This window comes from Sinohyriopsis cumingii, chromosome 3, assembly GCF_028554795.1.
Source record: "Sinohyriopsis cumingii isolate HCF-2022 chromosome 3, ASM2855479v2, whole genome shotgun sequence".
Lineage (NCBI taxonomy): Eukaryota > Metazoa > Mollusca > Bivalvia > Unionida > Unionidae > Sinohyriopsis > Sinohyriopsis cumingii.
The window spans coordinates 86,014,384-86,028,636 of NC_142963.1; the positions used below are offsets into that span (position 1 = coordinate 86,014,384).

At 32.7% G+C, this 14,253-nt stretch overlaps 1 protein-coding gene across 1 annotated transcript in view; it reads left to right on the top strand.

Moving 5' to 3' along the window:
- The first annotated feature begins 3,462 nt into the window (after positions 1-3,462).
- Positions 3,463-14,253, top strand: part of LOC149803238 (uncharacterized) — a 55,174-nt gene continuing 44,383 nt past the window's right edge. The window contains exon 1 of the mRNA XM_089952880.1: positions 3,463-3,921. Within this exon, the coding sequence (XP_089809006.1) occupies positions 3,676-3,921 (246 nt within the window). The 5' untranslated portion in view covers positions 3,463-3,675. The remainder of the gene's footprint in view (positions 3,922-14,253) is intronic.

Consider the following 14,253-nt stretch of genomic DNA (forward strand, 5'->3'; position numbering starts at 1 on the left):
TTAACAGGTTAGTGTTAGGACTGGTTGGTTTTGAGTCAGGATAATGTGACTGGGTGGAACATGATGCCCCAGTGCTTGATATCACTAAAACTGTCACACTGCAGATATTGTGGCGTTATGAATCGTATTGTTAAAGCTACCTTAACATCAAAATAAAATCACACAAAGCAATTGTTAAATAACCAGATTTTGTATTTAAAATTTTTTAAATTTTGTATTATTATTATAAACCTGGTTCATAAACCTGTCAAATGTGAAGTCCTTGCTGAATGAAATATATTTCTTGTCTTTGTTTGGCTTGTTTTAATTTATTATCCCAAGAAAAGATGACTTTCTCACAGCATATTTCAGTCTACACTCGACGATCGGATTTTGTCCTCATTTCACGATCAGAATAACACGGTTGAATTTGAATTTACTTGTATATGTCTAAACAAAATGAAAGGATTGTCAGAAGTAATTTAACCTGGAGGCCATTAGTAACTTATTTGCTATTTTTTATGCTACCCTGTCACGATCTTTATAATTAAGATCCACATGTTTTACATGTTTAAGCTCGAATAAACAGTAACACAGAAAAAGTGAAAGCAACAAGCTTTTTTTTAAATCTAACCAATAAAAAAAATCCCTGGAAAAATTCTGTAAAAATGAAAAAGGGAGAAGAACTTACGGTTTCAAGAATCAAATCCAAAAATAATCTAAGAATAATCCACGAATTAAATTGCAAAAGTCATAGTAATAAATGTTCTAATAATTTAAAGTTCGAATCATGATAGAAAATCCAAGATGGATGACGATGACATATGCAGTAGTCAGTACTGTGCTTATCTACAGATCCTTGTAGAAATACAAATAATCGCACTCCGGTGTTGGAAATCCAAATTAAATTTGTAAGCAATGTCTTTCCAAAATTTCTGGATGAGCACTCCTCTAAATATTTCCAGAGGAAATTTTTTTTTTTAGCCCTTTTGAAATTCAACAGATCTGAAGAAAATTATAACTCATATTCTGGTACAACAGAATAACTTGACATCAGTGCAGAAAGCCTACAACTGAGAAATCTCTCTCTACATATCTCTATTAAAACTAACAAATACGCAGTAATGGAAAAACCGGAATTGCAAAATCGAGGGGGGGGGTACGTGATCATGTTTATGTCACGTACATCAAAAATGACCCTGACGAAAACCCATCATTTTAAAATAAAATAGAACTTGTTTACGAAAGTTGTTACAAATTCTGAAACATGGTCAAGATTTAGATCAACACCTGATGTTTACGAAATAATGATCCAGGTGAACTAATTTTTTGGAAAAATATCATCTCCAGTGAATAAATTTATATTATAATAGCATATAATAGAATAAAAATTTTAAAACTGACAATTAAAATAAAATAAATATGAATTAAATCAGATATATGTAACACATGCAACCGTCTCTTCTTTTAAGTCTTACTTCCTAGGCTGCTTTTTTGTACTGAAACTGTATATTTGGCTCAGTTATATCAGCCTGTATTTTATTATTCCTTCGTTTATTTATTTATTTATTTATTTTACCTGTGTGTCATGCGGCTGTCATGTATAAACTTCACACAAGACCAGTTTCTCCCTCTAGTGTTTCTGATTTAAAGAATAACTTGTTACAGCATAAACACATTAAGAACTGTAGATCCCTTTTACCATATTTATATTGTGTAAAACCAACTAAAATTATTTTTATGCTCAGTTTTGCGGTAGAAGATCAAATTAATATTGTCTTGGGGTGTTCTCCTACACCTACAAGAGATAGTGAAAATTACAAATTTGCAAGTGGTCTCTAAGTGTTCTTGTATCCATGCACGAGATGTGAAGACATTAAAATATACAAGTTGTTTCAGGGTATTCTTGTATCCCTACACGATATAAAAATAATTTAAAAATTGGTTGCAAAGTAGTATGTTATTTAACAGTGTCGTCATTAATGTGGTGTTTTTTTTTCTTTCTAATTTTTTGTGTAGGCAGATCGAATTAATTTAACATGTGTAAAAATCTAGCTAATAGCTCTGTCTAATACATCGTACATCATAATATAAAACTGGAAACTCTAATGCAATGTACAATACTTGGGTTAATGAAACGAATTATTTTTTTATATAAAACACATATAAGAATTTTCTGCATCACTGTTGGGGAAAAATTCCTAATAATATGTGTCCTTTTTGTCAAACCTCAACATTTTATCCCATCTTATTTTCACAGAATCCAGAAACACAGTATATCCTAATTAACATTACAGGGTAAATACGGAGTGAGTGCGAATTGTCTTTTAATTTTCAAACAGAATTTCTTCTATGTGTAATAGGTAGAAGAAAAACGGATGATTTGTCTAACAAGCAGAAAAGCTGATGATTTGTCTAACTTATTGATATTACAGTTGAAATTATATATTTACAAAATGAATCACCAAGTAAATATCGACTGTGGGGAATTTTTATATATTTTCTGTCCGAACTTCAACATATAAAAATATTGACACCAAATGCCAGCTGAAGTAAATAGCTTGTATTTTAACCGAATATTATTTTATATTTGCCGCTTTGTCAATGACAAGATATGTGGTAATATGTACCTATGCATTATGTAATTATATATGAGTCGAATGTACATTGAGTTTTCTCTGGATTGCCCCCCCCCCCATTCCCCCGCAGATGAACCTTTATTTTTGTATCAAAAAGACTATCCCCTTACAAATACAACCCCTATATATTGGTCTCTTCTATCGTCCCAAAGTGCCTTGTATTGGGGAAATTTCGCAGTATTAATCTCTCTCTCTCTCTCCATTTTTCAGCACAAGATAGGCCATACAACATGCTGGCTGGTATAAATGGTGGAGGAAGAACCAGGGGAAAACCCCTGAAATAACCACCGACCCTGTGTGTGTGTGTGTGTGTGTGCGTGCGTGCGTGCGTAGGTATGTATGAATGTATGTAGGAATTTTTACACAGAGATAAATATGCAAATAGTAGTAGTATCTCCTTCACAAATTATGGTACTTGTGTTTAATCCAATAAATAATAAGTTTTCGTAAAGGAATTTTACAACTGAAGACCTTCAAGAATAGATTTTAAACTATAAATATAATATACTGTTGGATATGTTTTTTTTTTTTTTTAAATCGCTTATGTTGTAAAATTAACTCGCTTAAAAAAGTAGTCTAGCAGACAGCTCAAATTGATATATTCATACGCATGACAAAAACAATTTTCGAGTTAACATTACAAAGAATAGAAATTAAGAAACAATTAATTTTACGTGTTCTAATATTTTATTTATGTGAAGAAATCATAAAGATATAAAAAGTCACATAAACAGTTAACTATAGAAAAACAAATGTTATATGTATACACTATTTTTTTCATGCTGTTGCCAGGAAAGAAGTGGATGTAGCATTATGTAGTATGTTATTCGTCCCATGTAAACATTCGAAACGGTAGCACTAGACATCTCCAAATAAAACGAACAATGCACTGTGATGGCAGTTTATTTACTATCGATTGCACAGATGATATGCCTATTTCATACCTATTGGACACTTAAAGCAGCCAGATAATTAAACTGTGTCAGAACATGGTGCGGGATTACCGAAACATTTGAATCGCAACAAGCCCTCGAAGTTCAAGTGAAAATTTAATGAGATGATCGTTGATTCAAAACAAATCCCATGTGTTCGCATCGGTCAGGGAAAAGCTGCCACAACATTATTAACTGAAGATGGCTGTTATTATCCAATTATATCGCATCTTTCATATTCAGACCGACAGAGGGCACAATCAGCTCCCCATATGGTTGGAAGGGGGGCAAGGCAAATGCACAGAACCACACTGACTTTGGCTAAGCCTCCCTGGACCTCGACCCAAGGTTACACTACCACAAGCAAGCAGGTAAGGTTTGGTCTTCCTACCCACATTTACTGTGCCCCCCGCCCCCAGCAGCTGTTACTTTATTCATATCTGGTAGTCCCTCTCTTTTTTCAGAGAAGGTCTGTGAGGCATCTTGACCAGTACTATTAGCATATTATATAATACAAGTGACACGGGTCATGTATACACATTTACTCATTTTAAATTAAATACAAATTGTTCTTTTAAAATTTAACACTATTTTTTTCTTTAACCAAAGTCAATTCAATCCTGATTATTGAATGCTCTGCACCTAACTGTCATCACGAAACTTCTGGGCAAAAATTGTTGATCTCTATGGTCTTTGACGATCGTGGCCATGTACTAAACTTGCGTCAAGAAAAGAGTACTTCAGGTGGAATCATCACAGTATAGGGTAGTTCGAATTTGTTTATCAATATGCATAGCTTTCATTGTGACATCACAGTGCGTGACATTCAATCCTGATTGTACTGGATCACATCTTTAGGTTTATCTAAACATATCTACCAGGGATTGCACTGGGCTTTGCTAATGTCGCAAAGGGAGATTTTTTTCTTTTTATTGGTGACAAAATATACCATGTGGCAATCTTTTGGCAGCAACATTTTTGGTTGTTAAAAAATGTATATACAGTCTTGCACTTGGAGTTGAGAAATTCAAATGCACCATGACAGGAAGCTGCAAACTTGGATAAAAATTTGCACTCGAATATATTGTTACATAAACAAATCCTTTGTTCATATTGACAAACCACCATAACATGGTATAGCTATATCATAATTCGCTTTTGCTGATGTCTGGCCTTAGTATTCTGTGCTGTAATATAACCCAAATAGTCATGCTGTCTGGCTAGCTACAATTGACCACCTCTGAAATCGTTAATGAAAATGACTACAATCCACCAGACAATGTCAGTTTCTTTCCTTTTTGAAAAATATACCAGAAAAAAATAGTTTGCTGAAACTTCAAAGAAAACTGAGTACCATTGAAACATTGATCAATCTTTTTATAATATACTAAGAAAAGAATAAAATGTCTCTCTCTGACAATGTTTTACAATTATTTGATTTTGCCACAGCAGTAAAAAACTGGCATTTGTTTGGTCCTTCAAAGAGCGCCTTTAGTGGTGCCTTCAGTAACACATGAACCTTCATCAAAGCAAGCTGAAGACCATTGGTCAAATACAGTCAGCAAAAAACTTAAATAAAAGCATTGTTTCATTCTTCATCATGAAGAATGGTACATATTTATTGTTTCATGAAAGTTTCCTGTTTGCGACAAAAAAGTTCATGCTTATGATCGCTGCCAATGGCAGTTTAAAACACAAATTAAAGTTCCAATAGTTTGAAACAATAGCTATCTGGCCATTGAGTTAAATGAAGACAGGACATCTCGTAAGAATGTTAAACTTTTTAATTTGTTCACATGTTTTATTTTCCCTATGAATAACCTTATCCCCTTGGTAGCCTTGGCCTCATGGTAGTTGTCATCTCTGGCTGACCAAAATCTAGGCCAATTTAAGTACATGGACAGACATGTGCGACTAGGATAATAAATATCAGAGTTAACTGTTTCGAGAAGTGTGTTGTTGACAGTGAGATATAGATCAAATGAGGACTTAACTGTTTTTTTTTTATAGATATGTTTTTGGTGTTTTCTAATGAGATTTGACTGATGCATTTTCTAACATATGATCAAATACTCAAATTCAAAGATTTTTCATATGTATATTATTTAACATGTTGTGGAATGTACTACACAAATGTAAGTTGTCAATATACAAGTGTATTTCAGATTAGTTGTCTTCATTTAATCAAAATTTCCATTTTTCTTTTCTGCATAAATCCTAGTCGCTGAGGACAGGTAATCTCTTAAAGATTTCACTTTTATGCGAAATTTCAATTTATTTTTAGTCCCACCCCTTACTTATCTAAACATCCGCTTATGTTGAAAATATTCCTTGGTCTTGAGGATGTTGAGATAAATGGATAGTACTGCATTTTGAAAATTGCAAACATTTTTGAAAATTGGTGACAAAATATTGATTTGGGCGACTTTGGAGCCCCAACTTTTTTAAAGCCATCTCTGGTCTGCATACTTTAATATTGATTTTACCATATGCACTTCTTGGGGCATCCAAATAATGACCTTCCAAAGGAATGTGGATGCATAAGAATCCAAATGAAGTGAATACTTGCCACTTAAAGGGTGCAGAATCAATTTTCTAAAAATGACACTCATTACTGAAATAGTCAGTGTTGAATGCCTACATGATCTATGTGACTTTTACTACAATAAAAGTCACACTGGTCATGTCAGCATTCAGAACCTACTATTTCAGTCATGAGTGTAATATTTTAGTATTCGATTACACAAACCTTTGAATGGCAATTATTCACTTGATTTGGATCCACATATATCCATATTCCTTTGGAACGGCATTATTTACATGCCCTGAGAAAGAAAATATGGCAAATCAATGTTAAATTACATGTACATGGACATATTTTAACAAGAACAACCTAAAGGTGTGATCCACTACAAGCTGTATTGAATGTCACATGCTGTGATGTCACAGTGAAAGCATGTGTTGAAAACAAGCTCGTACTACCCTGTTATATGCTATGGTAGGTCAGATGTCCTATCTTTTTTAGCCAGATTAGTACCTGGCTACCATAGTAAAAGTCCATTGCAATCATTAATTTTTGCTGAAAGTTTTTTAATGACATTTTAAGTGCAGAGCATTCAACAGTCAGGATTGAATAGTTGTTTATTAAACTATTTAGTTTCAGTTTTAGAACAACAATATATATTTAAATTGAATAAATGCATTTGGATAACCACACTGACATACACTTTGGATGACAGTGGGCATCAGACTAGAAGCAGAGTTTGAGGTACAGCCCCAGCTGGGTAGGGTGAATTTGATGCATTGATGCTAACAAATGGTTGATGAGTTCCACTGAAGGTTTTGGACCCTACCTGTATAATTTCTGATTGTTGCTACCTGTTTAATCTAACTTTATTGCTTCTGATAGATATATTGCCTCAGTTTATGAAGCAAAATGACATTCCACTCTGTCTTGGTTAATGTTAGCATGTGTTATACACTGAAAAATAAACTCCATCCAGAAGTTTTGCTGGAAAAAAATACAATCCAATTTCAAACAGGCCCTGAACACATATCTCACCATATACCCCCCCCCCCCATCCTTTCATCGACCACTGTCAGGTTTAAATATAGAACATGAACATGTAAAGATGCAGCGGAATTACTTTATTTCCATCAGCATATCAAAAGTGTGACTTGGAGAAAAGATTACCAGTTAAGCAGGATATATATATTATATTGAGATTTTGAGTTTTTGGAACATACTGAGAGTTTCTATGACTTTAATTGGTTTCATAGTGAAGATATTAACCTCAAGTAGTTCTGGTTTCAATCCTACTGCAATGTCAGCAAATGTATCAGCTTGTCTAGTAGCATGGAAATCATCAGATACTGTCTAGCAGTGGTGAAAATGGTGACCACCTTTAATGATAGCATGGGTCAAAATATATTCAGAGCAATACGATATGCCAAAGATATGTAGGATATGAGAAACCTTGACCTTTATAATATGATTTCTTTTTGTATCATCATTTTTCTTGACTCATCATGCATGACTAACACTAATGAAACATAATCATCCCAGATTTAAAACATCTCTGCATGTTTTTGATAAGTAATATTTAAAGCTTGGTTGTGTATACTTTATCTCAATTGGGATAAAAATGGGAATAAAGGTGATGCCCAGTATTTATTCTTTGCCAATTCAATTTAAGCATTTTCATCGTTATACCATTACAATGAAGAAATAACATTCAATTTGTGCAACTGTATTAATTTTTACTCCATTGCTGGTGTCATATGCTATGACTCACACTCAACTCACATACTTATTTTATGTATTTATTTCTTTGAAAATTGTGCATAATAATCATTACTTGAAAATAGATGTATAATTTCCCCAAGAACTTCCTTGATTTACAAGTATCCTATGGGATAATTACTTTCAATTAAGTCATAACCTCAGGAAATGTTGTAAATCAAGTGTCACCTGTATGATGAGAATACTTAACATTTATATTAAGCCAAAGAATAATTCAATGAAATTTGATTTTCATATGTTTTGGAGAATTTAAGAAATTAGGCAGAAGCATGTGATATGGCATTTGATCCACCTATCCATTATATTTTTGTTCAGGTTTTCAAAAAAAACACCCACCTGTACCATTGGCTATCTTCATTATTGATGTATCTCAGGTTGGAGTATTTTTTAACAGCTCTGACTCAGATTTGTAAATACAGTACAATAATATTGATTGTCAAAATTGTTTTGAAGTGCACAGTTTGTCTATGTTTATAGCAACAGCTGACAAATTTGTGAATTTCCACTTACATAATTTTGTTTTTAGCCTGTTTAAATAAACAGTCATAACTTTAGTTAAATGGATCCATATTTATTCATTTCCTTGCATGGGAAAGAAATGAGAATGGCTAATTTTGTACCTGCAAACAAGTTCATTACAGTCCATTGTATGTAAATCAAGATATCCTTTTAAATGAAGTTTGGATGGTATAGTTGTTTGCACTTGAATTTTTTGCACAATGATGCAGATTGCATTTATATATGAAGTTTATTTTGATTGTGGTAAATATGAAAAAACAAATCCATAAAATGCATTTATTTCACTTTATATATATATATATATATATATATATATATATATATATATATATATATATATATATATATATATATATATATAAAATTGTTTATTTGTTAGTTTAAACAAAATAATTTTATTTCATTACATGCTATTGTAATGTAACATTGTATGTTGGACTTGACCTTGTCCAAAATTGAGTTCATTTCTGCTTGACCTAATTGACTTTAATAATTTTTTAAATTTCATTTATGTTAACTAATACATAGCTAAAGTATTCTCTATGTATATCAGCTTAATATCAGGATTATTATTCAGGTGAATAAGAAGGAGTAAATATGTTGATTTGGGTTAGGGTTTTGGAGATTCCAAAGTGAATTTTACTGGTTTTTGTGGTGTAAATGAAGAAGACTCATTAGATCATTCTAGAAGGTTAATTTCCATTAGGTAGTGTTTTTAAAAAAAATAGAAAATGTTAATTATTACATGAGGTGAAGTATAGAACTATATAATCTTATGATTGTGAGGAGTTGGTTAGTCATGGTATAACATCTAGCACCTTAAAGTTGTATTATGTTGTGGTCACTTTGGGCTGAATTTTATTTTCTTCAGATTGCTGAATTCAAGTGATTATTTTCTCTGGAAATACAAAAGTGCTCTGATAACATTCTTGGGTAAAGACATTCACTGGAATTTAAATATATTCAAACCTGGAATTATGTTACTGTTAGTCAACAAAAGACTGTTGACACATCAGCACTCCATAACCTTTAAAAGATACGTCATCAACTTCAGTTTTGGATCTCTTCAGGACTTTTACTGAATTTTATTCAGAACTTTAAATTACTAGGACTTGTGTCTTTAATTCTTGGATTATTTTGGGATTTAATTCGCAATACCATAAGTTTTTTTCTTTCTATTTTTACTTTGTATTCTAGGGAAATAAATTATTTATTAAATTTCACAAAGCTTGTTGTCTTTCACTGTTTTCCGTCACTTTATATATATATTACATTCGGGTTCAAAGGACACACAAACACCGAGTAAGGGTCCTCCAACTTTGTTAAATAAAGCTAAAATCTTCACAAAAACCAAAACCAGTGATGCTTATAATACCAAGCCCAGCTACATAACTGCCTGCTTTCCCACTCTGCTCTTGTTTTATTAAGGGTTAGAGATAATAGATTTTAATTAATTTAACATTTGTGCCTCATCTAAGGCATGAACTGGTCCAGGCTCAGCTAGCTATGGGAAGATAACCATGAGAACTAGAATCTATTGACAGTCTATGGTATAAAGTATCCAGAATGTTGGGATTAATGTTCTGGCCAACAGTCACTACAAACAGCTAGAATCTGATACAGGCACTAAGAATGAAATCATGCTAATAACATTATATATATATATATATATATATATATATATATATATATATATATATATATATATATATATATATATATATATATATTGGGCAATCTGATTAAAATCAAATATTCACTGTACTACCTGAAGATCTGACAGCCACTGCTTAGGGGTCATGTTCTGGTGACTTATGGTTTTTACTATAGTCTCTAATTTTATCAGCCAATCACATGAAGTCTTATATTATCACTTTTGGGAGACTGAGCAGTGTCATTGAAGAGCATCAATGTATGCTGAATGATTTTTGATTCACTTTCACATTTTTGAAAGCTGCATTTCCATTGGCTAATTTCAAAGGTCAACAGAACATGTCCCCTAAGTGATTGCTGTCAGACCTAGGACATTGGAGATATGATTTTAGTCAAATTTATATATTGGGATACAACACATTTTAAAGAACTAGGATGCATACAGATGATTATGATGTCAGTTAGACTGGATTGTGGAAATGTTAAAATGTTGGGTGTTTTAAATCCATGATAATAGAGGTCAGTGCATTTTAAAACACAGGATGGGGGCAATATGCATATAATCTTCAGCAAGTTTAACATGTGTATGATTTGATTTGCAATTTTACACATGCAGCATCAAGAAAGAGATTAAAATATATAATATTGGTATAAAATTATGAATAATTTTTTTTTGCTGTTCACATGATAGTTCAGAATTTATATTGATTGATAATTTTGATATATACAACTGTGATGAACCTCACCCATAAAAGAACCTTTTTTTGTGAGCTTTCCTAGAGAAACTCACATTAGTGTGATACCCACATTTTATTAAATATTTTAAATGTCTAGTTTGGTGTTTCATGGCACAGTAGCACAGGTAGGTTATTTTGTGTCAAGAAAAATTAACAAAGTGTCTTACCCAAAAACATACAATGGTACCTGACTGGGCTGATTCAGTGGTAAGATTTTAAACTGCACCCTTTTAGTCACGAGCCTGACACACTTACCAATGAGCCACTATGGCTCCTGCATCCATTAGTCACATGCAGGAGAGCTCATTGGGCATACTTTACATAACTGAGTGCTAATTGGGCTATTGGGTCCACATCCTTCACTTTATCATAAATAAGTCTCTTCATCATTCAAACTGTACCCTCCATCTTTAAAAGGTACATGTTTTGGTATTCTTTCTCATAGTTTATTACATTTTAAATTGTTAAGCCTTAAAGTGAAAACTGGTTTTAGATTTTAAGAATGTGTATATCATCACTTGTATGCGATATGTCTTATTTGAAATTCCTTTTATAGCAGATATCCCCTAGTGATTAGTTTGTATTACTTGACAGTTGTTATTTGACAATTCAAAGGAAAGTCTATGACAAACAGCCAACTTCTAAGTTAATTTGATAGGTGTTGAGACCAGGGGTTAAATCAATGTACTAAACCATTTGTATGCTAATCCTTAATGCAAGACATTAATGCATGGCAGCAGACAGAAAATTAGTTACCAGGCAGGTCTAACTAATGGATTGTTTTTTTTTTAGATAAGAATGAGTAATATAATAGTAAGACTTTTGATTTCAAAATGAAGGAAGCCTTTTCACATTTGATTCAGTATTGTCTTTTTTACTGTTCATTTGGTTACTGGGGTTTCTTTTGGCCATCATCCAATTAAAATTAAAATCCTTTATTGCCACTAAACATACAATGTTCAGTAATGACATGGGAAACAAAATTGTAATTTATTATACACATGTTATTTATCTTGCACACTGTAGATTAGGTATTTTGTAGGCTTATAAAAAAAAAATGTTCAGCATGCATATGAGTTCCCCCCCGTAAAGGGTCTGTGTAACCTGGACAATCAATGAATTATTGAGAGCATATATATATATATATATATATATATATATATATATATATATATATATACTATGCTATGATGGTAAATCTCCATTTTATCAAGACTAATCAAGTGAATTTGAAGCAAGAATTACTTTGGTCATGGTCTGACTTCAAGAATCAGAATATTTATTTGTCTTATTTCATCTCCAAATAACCACACTACATTAACCCAAGTGTTCTATGGGACACAATATTAGACTATGTTAACACAAGTGTTCTATGGGACACAATATTAGACTATGTTAACACAAGTGTTCTGTGGAACACAATATCAGACTAGATTAATGCAAGTGTTCTATGGAACACAATACTTGACTATATTAACACAAGTGTTGTGTGGAACTGTCAGACTTTATTAACAAAAGGGTTCAATAGAACACAATGTCATTCTGTATTAACACAAGGGGTCCATGGAATACTATTATACTGTATTAACATAAGGATTCAGTAGCATACTAATGAGGGGGCAGAGAGGGTGGTTGCCCCAGGCACCAGAGGGTTTTGGGCACCAAAACAGCTGATAATAGTTAAATTGTAGGAAAATTGTTTGTGGGGCCATCATCGTTATCCCAGGTGCCATTAACCCTTAGTACACCACTGCAAGAGTTCCATGGAACACAATTTCATGCTGCATAAACCCAAGGGTTCCATGGAACACTATTTCATACTGTATTAAGTTCAAGGGCTCCATGGAATACAGTTTTATGCTGTATTAACACAATGGTATATCCCTTATGCAGTCAACATTATTTCTTGGCTTTGTCTTGATCCCTTGGTCCATGCCTTTGGTTCATAAAGTGAACACTTTTGAGATATCCCACTTGATAACCATATATATGCTTACTAAAGGAAAAAAGCAATATATACCTTCTCTACCTCATGTACATTGATTTCTGTGTCATAATTTGAAAACTTTAAGAACCACACCCTACAAATGAAAGTATACATACTTGGCATGAAAAGGGGAATTCACTTTTGAAACCAACTTTGATTCCCAGGTCTGTCCATACTTTGTGAGACTGAGCTATATATATTACCAAAAGAAAGGTTGCAGGTTGAAGCCAAAATGAGCAAGTCATAAGTGTTCCATGGAACCTTTGTATGTTACCGTTATTACTCATTTATGCCAGGTCAGACTGCAAGCAATATACACCCTGATATGCCATTGCATATGTACTGGCAGATCAGGGTGCATGTTGTTGTTCTAGTACTTACTGCTAACAAACCACATAGATTCAGATCTGCTGGCACAGTTTGTGACAGCAGGTTTGGGTCTATGCAGTTTTGCAGTTGGATCTGACTTGTGAGCAAGTATATATGATATATTTGTTTTAACTTGTATATTGGCACAAGTAATTCTCTATGCTTTTTGTGTGCAAAGTATGTCATTTTGTACAATGTCTAAGTGAGATCTTATCATGGACACATATATACCTAAGTGTTGTTGACTGGTATTCATTTTTCACAATGAATATTCTGAAAATTACAGGGTTTATAGGGCCAATGCTAATGTTTCATTAAAATTCACAAACTTTCTCCTCAACTTTAAATTTTCAATTGTTTTGTTTATATCATAGTTCAGATAGTATGTTTTTTTCAAAGGTAGAGATAGTAGAAAGAACATAAATTCACTGTTCAATTTTAGAATTTAACATATGGAAACCATTTGAAAGAAAGAGATGAGAAATTCCTCAAGATGATTTCCTCAAAATGTCCTCAGAGAAAAAGCATGACTTCCTTACATGAAATTCAAGATTTTATGACTGTATTTTAATCCAGGATTTCTACTGAATGTTCTCAAAATCATTGTTACCAACCAAGTAATAAGAAAAAAATATAAAAAAATCTGATTTTGAGATGTTTAGTACAGCTATGTCCAGATCCATTCTAGAGCCAAAGTTGCAGAAATAATGTAACCAGCTACAGACTTTTATCACTTTCATAGCAACAACATTTACGAAAAATGGTGGACCGCTATTTTATTATATTTCAGTTCCTTCCAGGAACAAAATAGCACTGTCTTTATGCGCATACCTGCTTGTCTCACACATTACTTTTCATAAGAATGTGACAAGAAAAGACAGATAACATGTGAAGTACTGGTATATAGATTTCTCCAAGATCTTTGACACTGTTTTGTCACATATTGCATCAACTCCTAGAATAGTTTTAACATTGCTACTTTTTTGCCATAATGAGTGGTGTATATAATGGTAAAAAAGGAAAGTTTAAACTATTATTGCAACTTCATGAGTGTATTATGAGTCAAATGTTGTACAAAGACCGTTTTTCATGACAATTTCAATTACCACAAAATTGAATAGTCTGAGTGGCTTTA